Source organism: Rhinoderma darwinii, chromosome 1 (genome assembly GCF_050947455.1).
Source record: "Rhinoderma darwinii isolate aRhiDar2 chromosome 1, aRhiDar2.hap1, whole genome shotgun sequence".
Taxonomy (NCBI): Eukaryota; Metazoa; Chordata; class Amphibia; order Anura; family Rhinodermatidae; genus Rhinoderma; species Rhinoderma darwinii.
This window is the reverse complement of record NC_134687.1, coordinates 123,223,633-123,244,309: the sequence shown is the minus strand read 5'-3', so window position 1 is coordinate 123,244,309 and position 20,677 is coordinate 123,223,633. Positions and strand designations below refer to the sequence as shown.

Sequence of the window (20,677 nt, the reverse complement as noted above, 5' to 3'; positions counted from 1 at the left end):
CGCCGAGGACTCCCCGGGCACAGTGCTACTTTAACTGCTGTGCTCGGAAAGCCCTTGACGTCACTGTCCATTTATGGACAGTGACGTCAGTGGCTACTGATGAGCGGAATCCCTGTTGCCGATGATCTGATTCCACTCCTAGAGGAAACCCCTGAGGTTACTGTCCATATATGGACATTGACGTCAGGGGCTCCTCCTGGAGCAAAATCCCCGGCCAGAGTCGGCAACGGGGAATGCGCTCAAGGTGTAGCCACTGACATCACACTCCATATATGGACAGTGGCATCAAGGGCTCCTCCTGGAGGGAATCCCCAGCTACAGCGTCGGCAATGCTCTGGCCAGAGATTCAGGGAGCCTCAGTGGTGCTATCTACAGGGGAAGGGGGGTAGCGATATACACAATTGGGGGTGGTGCTATCTATAGGGGGCGCTGCGTGGCGCCATCTATGGTGGGCGCTGCGTGGCGCCATCTATGGTGGGCGCTGCATGGCGCCATCTATGGTGGGCGCTGCATGGCCCCATCTACGGGGGGCGCTATCCACAGGGGGCTGCGTGGGGCGCCATCTACGGGGGGCGCTAGGCGACACGATCTACGGTGGGTACTGTGGCATTATATACAGAGGGCACTGCAGCATTATCTACAGGGGGTGTGTGGCACTATCTAAAGAGGGCACTGTGGCATTTTCTACAGCGGGGTGTGTAGCACTATATAGAGAGGGCACTGCAGCATTATCTTCAGAGGGCACGGTTTCCTTATCTACACATGAAATTCATCTAAAAATTTGGCGAAAACGGCCATCAAAAACTTACCTAGATGGCCATTTTTAACGATCGACACCTGAACCCTGTTGTGTGAATAGAAACAACCGCAATCCTTGCGTGGTATGGGGTAGGTAGGCACCCCTTGAGAATGCGATTAAATGTGAAACGCGGGTCGTGGCGCTACATCTGAGTAGACAGTCTACTCAGTATTTATGGGTAAGTCACTTTACTGGGATCATTTATCCACTCTTTGTAAAAGAAAAGGGAAAAATAACTCTTTTTGATATTTAACATTTTTTGAGTGGGCATCCAGTTACAGTAGTCTCATTTGGCTACCTTATTGTATTAACTTTTTTGATGCCTCTTTCCTATGTGGACATACATTTAGGTCCATCATTGATGTTACTCTATACTGTGCATATTTTTGCTGACATGGAATACGCCATTGTTTAGCATTGTATTGAACGCCCATGTATAGCTGCATATTTATGGAATCCTCTTTGTGCTTTTATCTATCATGTTTTGTATGTTAATAAATATTTGATATTTTTTCATATTTACACTAATCAGTGCATGACTCCTTGTTTCTCTCATATTTGTATTAGTTGTCTACTTATTTTTCTTTAATTCCTCTTCGCGACATCCAATGTACAGTTACGTAGAATGTGCGCTATCACAATATGGCGTGGGCGGCTTTTGATGCCCTCAAATGCCGCTGTCCTTGGCGACCGGCACATCTGAGCAGTTGGAGAGAGGAAGGGGGCCCCTCTCTCCCCCAATTGACCCCTCAACGAAATCGCGGGGTGCTGATCGGTTTCCACGGCATCCGAAGGCCTTTTGTAGACCTCCAGGTCTGCTATCGGTGCCCTACTATCAAGTCTTGCCAGAGGAAAGATTTAATAGTAGAGCACAGATAAAGGCAATACACTGCAATAAGTATTGCAGTGTACTACATGAGCGATCTAACAATTGCATGGTGAAGTCCTCTGCGGGGTTCTAATAAAAAAAATAAAAATGCTAAATGCCGCTCTGGGATGGGTATAAGAGAGAACCGAAGGCTACCATAGTTTATTCCCTGGACGAAGGAAACCGCATTTTCTGTAACGCACTGGGTTTTGGCATCCGTTGGCTGTTGTACCACTTTTTGTGACTTTACTTCTTGGTACCACAGAGCTTTGGTGCCCATAGATGGACAACACTACTTGCCAGGGTGTGTCTTCACTAAGGTGGCCATTCAATTTAGTATTTTTGGGAATATTCCTTACCCATTCTCATCACTACCAGAGGACTCTTAGGCCGGGTTCCCACGGGTCGAATACGCTGCGTAAGAACTGCGCAGCATAGCCGACCTGGAACCCGCAGCACCTTCCGTCTGAAAAACCGCACCTAAATTTCCGCTGTGGAATGTGGCGCTGGGAGAAAAAAAAAAGTCCATGCTTACCCCCTCCCTCTTTTTTGCGCATAGTCCGGCCTCCTACGATTGCGTTGCAGGCTATGTGACGCTGCAGCCTGTGATTGGCTGCAGCGGTCACATGAGATAAAACGTCATCCCGGGATACCGGACTGCAGGAAGAAGGAGAGCGTTCTGGGTAAGTATGATTTTAAAAAAATAATTCGGAGTTGCGGTTTTTGCGGTGTAATCGTTGCGAAAAGTCGCAACACTTGGCTTTCTGTTGCGGGTTTTGCATCCCCACTGAATTCAATGGGGAAAACCTGCAAAAGAAAATCAACAAAAACACAGGATAAATTGACATGCTGCGGAATTAAATTCTGCACCGAAGGTCAATTTATTAACGTTTACGCTGCAGGTTTTTTCCGCAGCGTGGGCATGAGATTTTCTTAATCTCATCCACTTTGCTGCTACTGTAAATGTTGATGAATTTCACACACAGTTCCAGTGCGGAAATTCTACAGCATTTACGCTACGTGTGAACCCAGCCTTACAGTAGTACGGACTGTGTTCGGTGCGGACCAGGTAGATGTTGCACAAGTAGCAGGTAGCCACACTGCTTACACTATATAGCAGCACCTATAACTTGGAGCACTCAGCTGCACATATATGGGGTAGTGAAAGGTTCTCTTTAAGATGTTTTTGATTTTATATTTGATTTCAGTCTGAAAGCCAGCAGATGAGTACAGCACAATGTGGGATTCACCCGGTTATCAGGCAGTTGACTTCAGGTAAATATCTTTTCAAGTCTGCAGGGGCTTTTTGTTTACGCAATGGATTTAAGGTTAGATTAGTCATCAGTCTTTTTTAATATGGGGGGGTTGTAAACTGTTATGACCCCAAAGTTAAGAGAGTAATTATATCATTTCCAATTACTCATATCCCAACATACTCTGCAGCGCAGCACAGATATACACACTAGGGGTAATTTCATAGAAATCCATTTTAAGCTATCAGTATATTTTTGGAGTTTGGGAGGAATTCAGAGTATCTGCAGGAAACCTGCACAAACACAGGGGGACCATACAGACTCCATTCAGATGGATGAATTGAATTTGAACCCAGGACCCCAATGCTATATGGCGACAGTACTAATGAGTACAACTTCAGTGAAATATAATGTGGAGCTTCAGCAGTCCAGAAACAAAAGACAGATCAGACTGAATTAATTATAGCACTAACAAAGTTATAGTAGCAGATTATAGTAACATATTGTGGGCATTCTTCCTGAAGCTCCTCTACCCTTAAAGAGGATCGGTCATTAGTTTAGTAATGCCCTATTTCCTAGCTAATCTAATAGTCGCTGTCACACTGATAATGCTAGTGAAAATTGTGTCCCAAAACGTTTATTTTAAAATATATGAGCTTTTTTCAAAATATGCAAATGAGGCTATACTAGACAAGTAGGCGTCAACACCATCCATTCTCCTGAGGTGGAGCGACCCCACAGCCCCTGATGCTGTCCTATCAGCATGAAGCTGCTTCACACACAGTGTGGGAGACTGAGGCTGGAGGGAAGGGGATCACTGCAAATAGCCATATCTCCGGCTGTGGACCACCTAGAACAGTGGTTCTGCTAGCATATGAAAGACGAGCACCAGGATCGCAGTTCTAGCTGTGAAACAACCGGAGATATCACCAGTTGGGAATGGAAGCTGTATACAATATGATCACTCTGTTGTTGGGCTGGGAAGGAGACCTGTATGACTCTGTTTGGACAGCGTCATACAGAAAACATTACACCGCCCAGAGTGAAAAGAAAGCGTTCACTCCCATTTGGCAAGTATAGCCACATTAGCATATTTAGAAAAATGCTCATAACTTTGCAAATAATAAACATTTTTGAAAAATAAATGACACTGTAGTTATCCGCATCATAGCGCCCATTAGATTAGGTTAGGAGATAGGGAATTAATAAACTAGTAACAGATTCTCTTTAAGTGAGTTTAATGTGAATTTCTATGATCATTCTACCATATGTATTGAGTCCCATTGTTAATCCTTGTTTCCACAGAGGAGAGTTTGCGCTGGCAGCATAGCCTCTCCTTGGGGATGTCTACCTGGAAAATAGACTATGCTTTAGGAACTGAGCTTTATGAGAAATACCAGAAGATGCAGGATGGAGAATCCTGCAGGTATGTATTGTTGGGTCTTGAAATTTGTATAGTCATAATGCGCCTTGTTATGCATATAAATAAAGACTTGTCTACTATTTGCAGGAGAAAAAGTTCTGAGAATACTAGCATTGTGAGACAGAAGAAGGATGTGGAACGACCTCTTGTCTTCCTGCCACAATTAAATGCTGAGCCTGGTCTTGTGGTGAACTTTACTGCAACGGCTCTAAGTAACAGCTCGGTAATTACACTATTCTCTGATATATTTCCCCAGTGGTTTCTGAGAGGTTAGGTCTGGTTTCTTGATCTAATAGGCTTAATTTTTGAGAAAGTAGAATTCTGCATCTGAGATATTTGCTTGACATTTGAAACAAATACCCACTTTAGGGTAAAAAAAAAAAACGACCTATACTAAAGCGTATTTCCGCTTATTGACTGCAATGACCACAGACAACAGTTAGCTATACACCTTAGATAGCTGTCAGCCTATTGATCGTTCGGCCACCAACTATTCCTCCCAACTCCCCCATATACATGCATGCTCGGCTGAGCGTACTTGTGTTTTCAATAATGGAGAAGGGTGAAAGCCGCTGTCAGGCTCCTATGGCAGGAGCTTAGCTATTAACAAACAAAAGGATCGGGCATGTTGAAATTCAACAGCCCAATCCTTCTCTCCTCCCCAACATCTGCCGTGGTGGAGAGTCGAGCCGCCGCCATACACATTAGATGATCGGATTGTGCCGCCGAAATTGTCAGATTCAGTCAACATATAGCTAATGTATAAGGCAAGCATTATTGTTTAGCTTGTGTTCAGCACCACAGCTCTTCTAGCTCATCTGCCCCTCCGCTCTGCTTTTGTAATGCCACACCTTCTCTCGACCTATCTTGATCTACAGATTCTAGATTGTACATATGTTAAAGGCAATATATTTATTTAGAAGCATAGACAGACATCCAAACTAGCCAATGCAGAACGTAAGACGGTTTTACCTTGTGTATATAATACAATTTAAGTGATAAACAGTATGGTGTTCTAGTTATTTACTCATATTTATATTTAGGTGAAAAACATAATACTGAAGAATCCATCTCCCTTTCCAGTTTGGATGCAACTGCTACCTCTCTCTCATTATCCCAATCCACAAGCTGCTCTGAGCCTTCTGAGCAAATGGTATGAATGTGAGCTGCTCTATTGTCAAGGCATGATACATCTACTCCCTTTTAAATGTACTGGGGGCTTTGGCGTTATTGTAGCATAAGTTTTAATTGTTGTTCTTTTTACATTTCTCTAGGTATGGTGTAAATGAGCAGGTGGTTGACATTACTACAGCTGAATTTAGACTCCAAAAGGAATCTGACCAAGAGGTAACTTATCACTGATGCTTGGTATTTGTTCTTTGCCCTTCATTTTGAGAATTTAAGATGTTTATCGTTTGGATGCAGTTTATTGGTACAAGGACTGTAAAATTCAGAACAGTAAGAATAAATATTGAATCGACCACATTTATTATTTTTTAATCAACGAGGTGTCTCATGAAGACAAACCCTTCTCTAAAGCCATCTTCGCGATCTACTGACCACTGCGGGCCCAGCTCTTAGAACTTGCAGGCCATACATTTTCCCCTGCAGCGACAGCGAAATGTAATGTTACATGCTGGCCATTGCAATAAATTGCCGACTATGTAATACATTGAGTGGCCAAGTCCACCAGAGTGGGCGCTATTCTTACCTAGTGTCTCATAGAGGGGGGCATCGAGTAGGGGAGCCCTAACTCTATGACATCCGTATGCTCTCCGGCTCTGTTCAAATATACGTCCTGGTTTTCTTTTATACCACCGGTGCCCAATGGACCCCATTGATTTGTAATTGGGTGTGTTGATATTTATTGTGAAGTCCTTCGTTTTGATGGGAAGAATAGCGCTGCATGCAGTGCTGTTCTTCTGGTTGAATCTGACGGGATCTGCGACGGAGGCTCTTAATGCCTTTAGTCTAAATTTCTTTCATACTTTTTTTTTTTATACTTTTGCAAACTTCCTGTTATTCATTTTACCATTCATTAGGGAAGGTAAGGAAGTGTGTACCTCGCAACTTCTAATGAGTGGGTTATGATGTTCTTTGATAGAAAGCAGAACTTTTTTTATAAAGTTGCTAATGAATTACAAGTATTGTTAAAATTTGTTTTCAGATTGAGGAATGTAACGACTGCAGCCGTGAAGTGATTGAATTACAGTTACAGCCCTGGGAATGCCAGCAAGTTGGTATAGTCTTTACACCTATAGACTACAGAAAAGTAACCACACTTATAGTAATCAGGTATGATTTTTTTTATTTTTAATGTATTTTATTATATTTGTGCAAATCCTTCTGTTATAAATTTTTAAGCCCTTCCTGACATTTAACATAAATGTACGTCATGGCTGGGAAGGGGGAGTATGGAGTGAGCTCACAGGCTGAGCCTGCTCCATACCAAGGGGCTGTCGCAGTATAAAACGAAAATAAAAACTGAAAAATGGCTGCAGCGTCAAGTTGTTTAAAGTGTAGCTAAACGTTTGACAAACTTCTGACATGTCATAGTGACATGTCAGAAGTTTTGATTGGTGGGGGTCCGAGCACAGAGTCCAATCACTAGAACGAAGCAGCTGAAGCGCTCGTGTGAGAGCTCAGCCGCTTCGTGTATGTTCGGCTTTTTCTAGAAAGCCAATGTATCGGAGTACGGGCTCATAGACTTTCTATTGAGTCCGTACACCGATACATTTATTTCCGGAAAAAGCCGAACAGACACGAAGCGGCTGAGCTCTCACACGAGCGCTTCAGCTGCTTCGTTCTAGTGATTGGTGGGGTTCTCAGTGCTCGGAAGTTTGTCAAACGTTTAGCTACACTTTAAAGACTGTGCCAAAACAGTACTTTTTAAGATATGGTCGAATTAAACTATAATCTACTGAAAATTGAATTACGGTCGAAGTACAGTAGATGAATGTACAGATTTTATCACTGCAGTTCATTATAATGCATGCCATTGTTACTCACATTTGCCTATTTTCAGAAATAACCTGACGGTCTTGGATATGGTCACAGTAGAAGGTGTTGGAGCAAGAGAAATGCTGCGGGTTGGAGGCAGACTGCCTGGTATTGGAGGGTCCCTCAGATTCAAAGTCCCAGATTCTACCCTGATGGACTGCAGACAGCGTGAGTTTCTCCACCAAGATATCCCCTATCCACGTATATATATATATTATATAGCATGCTAATTTATATTATGCAGTCAAATGAATGGTAAAGTGGGATAGAAAAGGAAAAATTAAAAAAGGGCACCTACCTCTTGGTCGACGTGTATTAACCATTCACACTGACCAAAGCATTTGTGATGTGATCATAGTCCTTTCATTGAAAGAGCTAAAACTCACGTATGTAAGCATTTCTATTTTCGGGTCAGTTCACACTTTTTTTTTGTAGCTGATTTTAATATGGAAACTGTGGTCGCAACGGTACCACTACGCCTTGATTTCTGTAGGTTCCAAATTAGAAGTAGGTATATATACGAGCTCGGTGAGTCAAATCACTCTGAGACCATGTTCTCAAAAAGAAAGACTCCAATTTATTATCATACACAGCATTATCATACACAGCATATATTTATAAGACACAGAACAAAGAGCATAACTCATATTGTAATCAGCAAAGGGAGAATTCCTCCCTCTGACCTTCAGATTTTCACTTTTGTTTTTTCCTCCCCCACCTTCCAAAAGCCATGATTCTTATTTTCCATCAATATTGCCGTATGAGGGCTTGTTTATTGCGGGACGAGTTGTAGATTTTCACAGCACAATTTTTTGTACCATATAATGTAGTGGGAAACGAGAAAAAAAATATATGTGGGGTGGAATAGGGAAAAAACAGCGATTTCCTCAACCTTTTGGGTGGTTTTGTTTTTACGGCGTTCAACATACGGTAAAAACGGCATGTTAACTTTATTCTGCAAGTCAATACGATTACAGTGATACTAAATTTATATAGTTTTCTTTATGTTTTACTACTTTTACAAGGAAAAAACTGATTGCTAAAAATAAAATTTGTCGCCACATTCTGTGAGCCATAACGTTTTTATTTTTCAGTCGATTTAGCCGTGTGGGGGCTTATTTTTTGCGGGGCGAGCTGCAGTTTATATTGGTACCATTTTGGGGTACGTGAGACTTTTTGATCACTTTTTATTTCATTTTTTGTGGGAGAAGGAACCAAAAAAACATCAATTCTGATGTTTTACATTTTTTATTTTTGACGGCGTTCACCGTGTGGACTAAATAATGACTAAAATAATGGAGACTTTAACCAGCGATCGTTATATCGCTTGCACGATATACTGCAATACTGATGTATTGCAGTATATCGCGTTTCTGACAGTCTCCTATAAAGCCCTGCCGGAGGCAGAGCTTCATAGGAGTACAAAGATGGCGGTCCTGGGGGACTTCGTCAGGCCCCCAGGCAGCTGTGCCAACCAAGAGCTCCCCCCGATCTCGCCCCCCCTGTTTTTAGTAATTTAAATGGCGCGATCGCTAATGAAAGCGGCATTTAACGGGTTAAACAAGCGGGATCGCGCTCGAATGGGATCCAGCTCGTTACCCGGAAGTGTCGGCTGTAACACACAGCCGACACACTCGCTCTATGGAGCGGTCTCAGCCCGTGAGCCCACTCCATATTCCCCCACCCGGCATGCGCCGTATATATACAGCGGATGTCGGGAAGGGGTTAATTAGCGAAGGGTTGAAATGCAGAAGTAGCAGGCAAAACATTTTTTATGGATTTTTGTGTAGTCCAGATTCTGTGAAAAGCAGCTTTTACCTCTTCTTATTTCCATATTTTAGTGCACACAACTGCCATGATCAATTAATTGCTAGTTTTCCCCAATAGTTATTTGATATAATATTGGAGTTATATTATTAAAATTGGGGTGTACAATAACCTTTATCGGATACATTATTTCTGTACATGACCGACATTTTCGGCTCTGTTCATGCTTTGAGAACAGAACGACATGCGTTGTATGCACTAGGAGAACTCCTAGCAATACACTGAACTTATCCATAGAATTTGCCCGATGTACAGTACTGTGCAAAAGTTTTAGGCATTTGCGGAAAAATACTGCAAAGGAAGATTGTGTTTAAAAATAAGTGTTAATAGTTTTTTTTCATCAATTAACAAAATGTAAAGTGAATGAACAGAAGAGAAATCTAAATCAAATAAATATTTGGTGTCCACCCTTTGCCTTCAAAATAGCATCAGTTCTTCTGATCTTGGAGAATTAACCACAGATCATCTATGAATGTAGGCTTCCTCACATCCTTCTGTCTCTTCATGTAATCCCAGACAGAGTGGATGATGTTGAGATCAGGGCTCTGTGGGGGCCATATTATCACTTCCAGGGCTTCTTGTTATACTTTACGCTAAATATGACATTAATGACATTGGCTGTATGTTTGGGGTCGTTGCCCTGCTTCAGAATAAATTTGGAGCCAATCAGACGCCTTCCTGATGGTTTTGAATGTGGATAAGTATATGCCTGTATTTCTCAGCATTGAGGACACCATTAATCCTGACCAAATCCCCAACTCCATTTGTTGAAATGCAGCATCAAACTTGCAAGGAACCTCCACCAAGCTTTACTGTTGCCTTCAGACACTCATTATTATACCAATCTCCAGCCCTTCGGCCAACAAACTGCCTTCCGTTACAGCCAAATAGAGACTAGCCAGACTACTTGCTGCCATTTTTCTGCAACCCTGTTCCTATGTTTTCGTGCATAGTTGAGTCGATTGGCCTTGTTTTCACGTTGAAGATAATGGCTTTTTGGCCACAATTCTTCCATGAAGGCCACTTCAGTAGAGTCCCACTGGTTTCTGCCAGTTATGAGCTGATGGCACTGTTGGACATCTTATGATTTCAAAGTGAAGTAAGCATGATGTGTCTTTGATCTGCTGCACGAAGTTTTCTTGGCTGACCACTGCATCTACGGTCCTCAACATTGCCCGTTTCTTTGTGCTTTTTCAAATGAGCTTGAACAGCACATCTTGAAAGCATACTTACTTTGCAGCATTTTTCCACAGCTGCCTAGAACTTTTGCACAGTTCTGTATATGACAAAGGGGTGTCCATTTGGCATGCATCTGGCTGGTTTGCGTCGTAACTTCTATTACACTGCATTGGATATTGTAGTAGACTACACTATTTCATTCAGTTGCACACAGTTAAAAAAAACAAAACGTATACTGCGTGATATGCCTTTTTTTTTGTTTTACTATGGGTTTATGGGTAATATATGCCACTGCATTCCTATATAGATAATTCTATTTAATTTAATAGTTTGGGAATATTAGTTTCCTTCACTTTTTATTTAATCTAAGGGATTTTTTTTAACGTTTAGAACTCTGCTTTAACCACTGTAAATAAGCCCTGATATCTGGGAGACATTAACATTGGATTCTTCGTAAAAAAAAAATAGTCTAGTTTTATATTATGTAATATTAAAATGTGTATAGGCAAGTCTTGCATGGTTAGTAATTAATTTATTTTTTTTATTTACAGAGCTTAAGGAAAGCAAGCAGGTTCTATCCATCACAAAAATCTTTAAAGTTGAAAATATTGGTTCTTTACCCATAACAATTGTGTCCATGAAAATAAATGGATACAGCTGCCAAGGTTTCGGTTTTGAAGTCCTAGACTGTTCTACATTTTCTCTGAGCCAGAATACTTCAAAAGAAATCAGCATTGTGTAAGTCTTCATTACTATCCGTATTTCCTGTCACCTTTATTTTATAAAATTATATATATGAACATGTTTTTTCATTAACATGTTATCATCTAGTGCATCATCTAGAGCAGGGGTCTCAAACACGCGTCCCCTGAGGCTGTCATCTGCGGCCCGCGAGGCACCGTAGCTCCCTCGGGTGAGGAGAGAGCAGGCCAAAGGAGTAGCGTCCGACTGCTAGAAGCGGCTCTGCCCCGGAATTCCGGCTCTGGGGAAGCACTTGACATTACTGTCCATATATGGACAGTAATGCCAGGAACAGAATTGGAGTCCCAAGCAGAGCCGACTTCGGCTCTGGGGTTGGCCCTGACATCATTATCCATATATGTCAGGAGCAGAGCTGGAGTCCCAGGCTAGTAGCGCTCTGCCGAAGTTATGGATATATGGACAGTGATGTCCAGGGCTTCCCCAGAGTTCCGGAGAAGAGCCTATATTAGTCCTCTGCTCTCGGACTCCGGCTCTGGTGTTGCCCTGAACATCACATTCCGGTCCAGGAGGATCCCCTGACATCACTTTCTGTCTATGGACCGTGACGTCAGGGGCTCCTCCAGCAGAGGAATCCCTAGCCAAAGTGTCGGTAACGCTCTGGCTGGAGATTCCACTCCTAGAGGGAGCCTCAATGGAGCTATCTACAGGGGGAGGGTGTGGCACGATCTACTGTCATTATCTACAGAGGGCACTGTGGCATTATCTACAGAGGGCACTGTGGCATTATCTACAGAGGGCACTGTGGCATTATCTACAGAGGGCACTGTGGCACTATCTACAGAGGGCACTGTGGCACTATCTACAGAGGGCACTGTGGCACTATCTACAGAGGGCACTGTGGCACTATCTACAGAGGGCACTGTGGCACTATCTACAGAGGGCACTGTGGCACTATCTACAGAGGGCACTGTGGCACTATCTACAGAGGGCACTGTGGCACTATCTACAGAGGGCACTGTGGCACTATCTACAGAGGGCACTGTGGCACTATCTACAGAGGGCACTGTGGCACTATCTACAGAGGGCACTGTGGCACTATCTACAGAGGGCACTGTGGCACTATCTACAGAGGGCACTGTGGCACTATCTACAGAGGGCACTGTGACACTATCTACAGAGGGCACTGTGACACTATCTACAGAGGGCACTGTGACACTATCTACAGAGGGCACTGTGACACTATCTACAGAGGGCACTGTGGCACTATCTACAGAGGGCACTGTGGCACTATCTACAGAGGGCCTGCCCATTCTTGACATTCTTGTGGCTGCCAACTGAGCCGCCAGACTGCATTTATCGACACTTAAACTGGAAAACTGAATTGTTTAAATAAGCACAAGGAGTAAACTCACAAATGTAATGAAAGTTTAAACCGAACGGTATTGTTATAGTAATGTAGTTTTGTTATAGTAACGTAGTGTTGTTATAGTAATGTAGTTTTGTTATAGTAACGTAGTGTTGTTATAGTAACGTAGTGTTGTTATAGTAACGTAGTATTGTTATAGTAATGTAATATTGTTATAGTAATGTAGTATTATAGTAATGTAGTATTGTAGTAATTTAGTATTGTTATAGTAACGTAGTATTGTTATAGTAATGTAATATTGTTATAGTAATGTAGTATTGGTATAGTAGTTCAAATAACGAAGTGATTAACAAATAATTTTGTATTGTATCAAACTTGAAAGTAATGCGGCCCGTCAACTTCACATTTTTCAATGTGTGGCCCATTTACCCGGCCGAGTTAGAGACCCCTGATCTAGAGTATCATTTTATAGTGTTCTGTAGGATTCTGTTAATAGGGATAAGACCTATTCACGAGAGCGTGTCCGAACATTTTCACCGATGTTGCGTTGGTGTGGTTTCTGTCATTTTTTTTTTTCTGTTTTTGTTTTTCTGCTCTGCAAGTACTACCTAGTTTCACTTCTCCTTTTTTTCTTTTACATTTTTTATTTTTTATTTTTTTTGCAGCTAATCTGTGAAAAACAGACAGAACACAGATGTCATTTGTGTGCTGTGCCTTTTTTTCACGCACCCGTAGACTTTTTAATAACAGAGTTTGGTCCACAAAAACGGACCGAAGTAGGGCTGGCTGTGAGTTTCTCGCAATGGACGCTCTGTGAAAAAAACGAAAACGGATGTGTGAATAGCCCCATTGAATTGCATTGGTCGTCGGTGTGCTATCCGTTGTTAAAACAGACAGCACACTCAAGTGAGATACGGGTTGAAGCCCAGTTAATTGGTGTGCCCTGATTGCTGGAGTTAGGGGTGGATGGGAAGGGGATTTTTATGTCTTTTATGGATGTCAAATGCAAAAATGTAAATAAAAATGACATGATTTAAAAAAATAAATAAAACAAAACAAAAAACATCCAGCCCAGAATATTGCAGGCAGTTTTTGTTGCCTGCAGGATCAATTGGACATGTTTTGGAAGGATGTCTACGACCAGCTCTATTAGCGAGGTGAAGCACTACACTTATAAAGGAGATATTTTTTAATTAATTCTTTATTAGATGTTTTTTTCTTTTAAAAATGCCTATAATTATGTGACTGTTTTTATCTATAAATTCACAGCTTCATTCCAGACTTCACATCTTCCTGGGTAATACGTGAGCTGACACTCGTAAGTGTTTCAAAGCTGGAGTTTCGATTCACTCTTAACGTGACTCTGCCTCATCACTTGCTACCTCTATGTGCCGATGGAGTCCCAGGTCCCAGCTGGGAAGAGTCTTTTTGGAAACTTACTGTACTCTTTGTCAGGTAGATCCTTTTCTTGTTTAATTCTAGTAGGTTATGGAAAGATATTTCTCTTGGTAAGTAGAGAAAGCACCCATCCATTAACGTCCTTATGTTCACTGTCATACCTAATTTTCTCACACTGACCACTTCATGTACATTTTGTGTTTTGTGAATGTCTAGTAAGTAGTCCTCTTTCTGTTTTACAGTCTGTCGCTTTTCGGTGTGGTTATAATAGCCATCCAGCAAGCCCAGTATATCCTCACAGATTTTTTAAAGTTAAGACCTAGAAACTGCTCTAGTTCATCCTCTCCGCACACATCTAACCTGGTGGACACAATCACATCTGAATCCTACAGGTATGTATGTAACCGTTTATTTGTGCCGATATTGTTGTTTCTCTATTCAGGTGTACACCTTGTTTTTGATCTCTTCAATTTGTAAAATGTATAAAAATATAACTTTTGGTATGTTTTCTAGAACAGCTAATAAATCTTTTTATGTGATGTATTAACCGACCTGTCCGGGGCACTATTTTTCTCCTTGCCAAAAATCATGTTTGCTAGTGTTCCACTGTCTCTAGCTGAGAGATGATCTCGCAGCTCATAATTTCTGGACAATGGTTGATGACACTGTGTGAGGGGAACAACTTTAAGAGCTGTGGCAGCTTTTGGCCTGGGTATTAATATCATGGCAGAGAGAAAACTCAAGATAGCTGAATCTGAGGAATACAAAAATAAGACTTGTATTACGTTTCCTTGTCAACCAGGAATTAGGAAAATGTTACACCTGACCTTTCCTAATCACATTATTACCTTAGTGTAGTTTAATTATTGACATCCGTGTTCCATAGTTTGAAGCATATTTATTTAAAAAAATGACCTTCGTAATCTTTTAATGCATTTGTTTTGAATGATCATCTTGCAGGGGCAGCTGTAAAAATTTTACAGACTCTTCCAGTCCACCAGACAAGGGAAAAGGGAAGGGTTGCTTAGCAGTTGCAGCTCCGCCAGTGCGAAGTCAGAATGTGTCCAAGAGGGGACCAGCCACATACAACCACTCCCAGAAGAAGCATAAGTGTTCTGTCTACTACAGCATAAAGCAGAAGCCAAGCAGTGTGTCCAGCAATGCATCAGCTTGTGACATAAACCAGCAGCTCATCGCTGACACGCAGCCCCCTTCTCCAAAGGACTCTACTTGTAGTGAGACTCTAGCAGAAAGGTGGACAGATTTTAATTCTGTGGACCACATAGATACCGGTAACCGAAAGCACTTAACCAACCCAGATGTTGTTCTGGGTGCTAAGGAATCTGCACTGCAAACCACACTTCTCTCACAAAGGACTATAAATGAAAGCACTTTGAAGGAGGAGCCGATAATTTGTTTGTTTCCTATGGAAACGGTCTTCAAAACGTCCTCAGATAAGTTGTCTGAGTCGAAGCAGCAGAACTGTTGTGGTTTATCTGCATCCCGTAAAATACCTGAAGATAGCACGTCTAGTAATCTGCTGCAGCAGCAGACTGAATCACAACCTGTTTTCAGAAAAGTCGAGGGTAAATAACATTTTTATTCTACTTTCTACATTAATTTTATTAGTGCATATTCCATGCCATTCACTTGCTCATGAATTGGAAGTTTAGCCCATTTATCTTGTTTGTTGACCGTCCTCATGTTAGGTCTGTCCAGATTTAATATTCTGCATCGTGTTAGCCATGAAGTCCACCATAATATAAAGTAATGGCACCCTGATCTGTATATCTGTCACGTAGTGTACTACATTACCCTCTATGATCTTTTCTTTAGAAAACATTGGCATGTCCCCATTGAAATCAATGGTGATGCAAACGGAAACCTATGGATTCCGTTTGTTTGTCAGAGTTCCGTTCTGGCAGGGAGCTCAGATGGAACGTCCGAACAGAACCCTGACTCCGATGTGAACGAAGCCTAAAGGGGGTTTTACAAAGGACGATTATCAGGCAAACGAGCATTCATATAACGCTCGTTGCCGATAATTGCCCTGTGTAAAGAGGGGAACGATCAGCAGATGACCAAGCAAACACTCAATCATCTGCTGGTCGTATTGTTTTAAAAAAGTAAAATATTATCATTGTCTGCAGCACATCTCCCTGTGTAAACAGGGAGACGCGCTGCCAACATGATGATAATGTATGGGGACGAGCGATCGGAGTAACGACCGCTCGTCCCCATCCATAGCTCCGTGTGACAGGAGCCAACGAGCACGGATCAACAATGTTTCGTTGATCGGTGTTCGCTGCACTGGGTGCTTATCGGCTGGCGTAAAAGGGCCTTAAATCAAACATTTCTTGTAGCTGCAAATAAGATTGGCTCATCGTTGAGGAGGACCTACTGTTTAGTTGGTCAGTGAAAGTCAATCACGAGCATACCACAGCTCTTCCTTGTAAAATGCTTGCAAAACAATGTCATCTTCCTGGAACCTTATGGGCGGGTGGAATATTGGGGTTAGACTGGATTCACACACAGCTCTTTCTGTGTTTTAATGGAGTTTTTTTTCTGCAGTTTTAAGTGTGATCAGATGTGACATTAATAAGTCTTTAGTAAAATATCAAATGCACTACACAGAACTGCGTTTTGGTTTCTCTGATAATGGTGTTTTTTTTCCAGATGATCTTCCCATAGGCTTCTATACAGGACTTAAAAAAACACCAGAAAAAAAAAAGCATGTACAAAATGACACCAAGTGAAAAACTCCACTAAAAACGTCTTAAATGCATGTTCTATTTTAATAACGCTAGCATTTGTAGAAGCAGTTTTTTTTCTGCAGTTTAAAACGCCAGAAAGTTATGTGTGTGAAGGAGGCCTTAAAGAGAAATGTAACTCTGCTGTTTCCTGAAATCCTGGCCACCTGTAGGGCAGTGGTCGGAGCCCAGGGGCAGAAGGTGGGACTGGGATCAGGGGGCCCTGCTCTAGAGATATCTTGTGGATCTTCCATAGATTTCCAAAATGGGAATAGCCCTTTAACTGTAGTCATCCTGAAATATTTAGGGTCAATTTTATTTTTAACTTTAAGTAGTTTTTAAAATGCCTACTGACATAATATGCCTACAGTTTATGCTTTACTTTTCTAAATTCCTAGTACTATGAGCATCATTGTATGTTGTGCTTATTCTGTTTACATATTTCTAGGGAATAAGCATCGGACTTCCCACACAGCGCTCAAGGCTAATGACGCCTCTAAAAAGACAGTGGACAAAGAGGTTTCAGCAGAAAAAACTACTCCGTACATCACCATGGAGGAGAAGGCCTGTGGTAGAGTGGATCTGGCCTCGGCGAAGGTGCTCTACATGGATTATATTTGTGATTTGCAAGTGTACAAGAAACTGAAATATGGAGAATTGTATGACGGGTGACAGTGTTAATAATGATGAGTCATGATAACTGCTGGTTTTATAGCTTATGTTATGATCAGTTAGTTAGCGCTCATAAGATTCTCTTCTGCAGCCCACTGTATTTTCATGTATTTGTACGTTTATGCAACCTAGAACTAATTGAAAAATCTCCCTTTAAATATTATTTTTAAACTCTTACATGTGAGACCTTTATACTTTTCAAGTCAAACAGCCACCTTCCCAATTCACTCCCATGTGTGGGTAGGGGGGGGTAACAACTCTGGCGGTGAGAATGCCGTTAAAATGTCACTTTAACTGCGATTTCTTGCCTAATATTAAATTGCCTTGGAGAAGTAAATGGCATCCTGGAAGATGCGCTGACTGGTCAGCATCAGAGGCAGAAAAGCTATCTACACCCTGTTGGCTAACTACAGCAAATTAGCCAAACTAACATTGAGCCATGTCTCTGGAATAGGGGGGGTTTAGAAAAAAAAGAGAGCGCTAGAATCAGGGAGACAGTGCTATTCAGGTCGGATAAGCAGTTCATCTTATATGACCTAGTGACAGGTCCTCTTTAAATAGCTTTGACACCGATGCGCTGTGGTCGGCACTTTTGCACATATGACTTAAAGTACCATATTTGGTCAGCAGATGGCATCCCCAATTTGTACTTTTTGATATCCTGTCTGGTCCATTGGTTAAAAAGAGGACAAGAAGTAGCCCTCCTTTTATTGGATCCGGCAATAGTTGCGAAAGGTAATTTTCTTGTCAAAAACCGGTTTCCATTGTTAGACCTGCAGGTTTCTGCTTCCCGATGTTATATCACCCATAAAAGCTTCTATGTTATGTTTTTTCCTTATCTGGCGGTGTCTTATTTGTTTTACTTTATACTAAACACACCTGCTGGAGATATTTCCATGTACTTGTAAAAGACTATTATTTTGTGGATTGTTTACAAGTGCTTTGTTAGGAATAGAATTGGTTTACATTTCTCAGGTACTCTGCATTCTCAATACTGTTTGTTATATATTATGTTTTCTATTTAGCATGAAGAGTCTTTTCGGAAAAAGAGTCAAGTGGAAAAAAGGGATGGAAGTTTTCCAAATTTAAATTGGAATAAAAATAGAACCTGTGCCAGGAAAAATAAGAAGAAGAACAGCGTCTTCCCTGCAAGGTACCTGCGGTGATACTTCATTACATACCACAATTTCTTTTAGTTCCTGGTTTTAAGGGCGTGTTGAAGATTCGTGTTGGATTACATTTCAAAAACTCTCTAAGTACTGAATCACTTTAACAGAATGTGTTGACCTAGTTCTCTCACCTATGCGTGGGGGCATAAAGGAATAGTTTAAACGTCCATGCATATTTTTTTTTTATACATGAACATGTGATATGAAAAACTTTCCTTTTTTGGTTTGGTATTTGGGGGTACACCCCAGTCCCTATAGACATTTAAGCCACACTAGAAAAGCTCTTGTCACACATAACACCCTCAACAGTAAAATTCACATGAAAAACATGTACACATCAGATCTGAAAGAAAGTGACAGACCATACTGTTCAACTCAAGTGGCACAGGAATTCACAGTATGCTTTCCTAAAAGCAAACACCATTAGGCCTCGTTCACATCTGCGTTGGGGTCCCAATCTGACGTTACATTGGAGCTTTCCGTCTGAACGGGACCCTGGACAGACACAAACTGACACAGACGGAAACCAGAGGTTTCCGTTTCCATCACCATTGATTTAAATGGTGACGGATCCGGTGCCCATGGTTTCCGTTTGTCTCTGTTGTGCACCGGACCTGTCGTTTTGCCGGAAGCAATAGCGTAGTCGACCTCTGGTTTCCGTCGGTGTCCGTTTGCGTCTGCTCAGGGTCCCGTTCTGATGGAAAGCTCCGACGGAACGTCAGAACGGGACCCCAACGCAGATGTGAACGAGGCCTTAAATGTAAGATTTACACACTATATATTGATTTGTTTCGTGTTGTTACAAACTCTTGTTTCTATTACCTGTGTGTTGCTCTTTGGCTTTTTCTTTACATGTTTGTGTACATTGGTTATGTTCAGACCTGGAGGATTTGTTATGGATTTTGCAGAGTAAGGTGCTTACTCAGACGAACGAGTGTAAACTCGAATGTGAAAAACTGTTGTTTTTCACGTCCAAATCATATAATACGCTCATCTGAATAAGCCCTAAATCTGCAATAAATTCTGGCACAATACTGTACATGTGAATTAAGTTTTCAAAACTCCATTCACATGTAGCGGAAAAAATCTGCATGGGTTTTCAAATCTGCTGCATTCCTATCTAACGGATTTGCTGCAAATTTTCGCAATTAGTTTATAGCGTCTGAACGTGCCTATTTTTTACCTGAAATTTTTAGGTTAAATACAAGATAAAAGCAAAAAAAATCTGCACACATACAGGACAGTCTGCTACTGAAATTAATATAATACGTCCGTTTTATTTGTTGTCGTTAACCATTGAGACAAACCGTTCCGCATACAGCTGTAGGAGATATATTATATATATATATATATATATATATATATATATATATATATATATATATATATAGATGGAAAAACGAAAAAGATCCAGCAGCACCGGTTAAAGGATGTGGGTGCAGGCCCCAGGGAGCAGACCAAGCTCTCAATATCAACAGATATCCAAAAAATAGGCAGCACACCATAGAAATCAGTGAAAAAGAGGGTACTTTATTAACCCCAAGTGCGACGTTTCAGCTCTATCCACTAGAGCCTTTCTCAAGCCTTGAGAAAGGCTCTAGTGGATAGAGCTGAAACGTCGAACTTGCAGTTAATAAAGTACCCTCTTTTTCACTGATTTCTATGGTGTGCTGCCTATTTTTTGGATCTCTATATATATATATATATAGATGGATATATCTCTATCGATCGATAAAGCAAAAGAAATAGGCAGCACTCCAGGATTTCAGGGTTAAAAAATAAAAGATGAAGGGTTTTAATCCATAAAAGAGCAGCGTTGTTTTGGTAGATGCAATTGCCTATTTCAATCTGCCGAAACGTCGCTGCCCTTTTATGGATTAAAGATTTCATCTTTTGGTTTTTCACCATGATATCCTGGAGTGCTGCCTATTTTTTTTGCTTTGTGAATAAAAGGCCTGTGTCCTTAGGCGTGCACCCATCCCATGTTTGCTTTGTTCTATGGTGCTGCTTTGGACTTTATTTTATTCTATCTATAGATAGTACACAAGAAAATGGCAAGTGCAATCGGCGAACACCAATGGCACCTAAACACTATATGTAAATAAATATGCAATACTGCTGAATCTACTTACAATATTGAGGTTCTTAGCGCACATTTTGATCCAATTGTGTGTGCCCTACTGCCTCGACAAGGCAACCTTTATAAGATGGGTCCCTAACGCTGCTCATACACCCAGAACTGGGACTAAGCATTATATCTCGATCTATAGA

At 41.4% G+C, this 20,677-nt stretch overlaps 1 protein-coding gene across 1 annotated transcript in view; it reads left to right on the top strand.

Annotated features, from left to right (window-relative positions):
• Window positions 1–20,677, top strand: part of TMEM131L (transmembrane 131 like) — a 156,357-nt gene that overhangs the window by 114,219 nt on the left and 21,461 nt on the right. Inside the window, exons 15-27 of the mRNA XM_075860335.1 lie at window positions 2,876–2,942; window positions 4,226–4,346; window positions 4,431–4,566; window positions 5,387–5,496; window positions 5,618–5,690; window positions 6,511–6,638; window positions 7,369–7,511; window positions 10,901–11,087; window positions 13,687–13,872; window positions 14,058–14,207; window positions 14,776–15,401; window positions 17,014–17,162; window positions 18,263–18,390. Coding sequence (XP_075716450.1) covers window positions 2,876–2,942; window positions 4,226–4,346; window positions 4,431–4,566; window positions 5,387–5,496; window positions 5,618–5,690; window positions 6,511–6,638; window positions 7,369–7,511; window positions 10,901–11,087; window positions 13,687–13,872; window positions 14,058–14,207; window positions 14,776–15,401; window positions 17,014–17,162; window positions 18,263–18,390 — 2,204 coding nt within the window. The remainder of the gene's footprint in view (window positions 1–2,875; window positions 2,943–4,225; window positions 4,347–4,430; window positions 4,567–5,386; window positions 5,497–5,617; window positions 5,691–6,510; window positions 6,639–7,368; window positions 7,512–10,900; window positions 11,088–13,686; window positions 13,873–14,057; window positions 14,208–14,775; window positions 15,402–17,013; window positions 17,163–18,262; window positions 18,391–20,677) is intronic.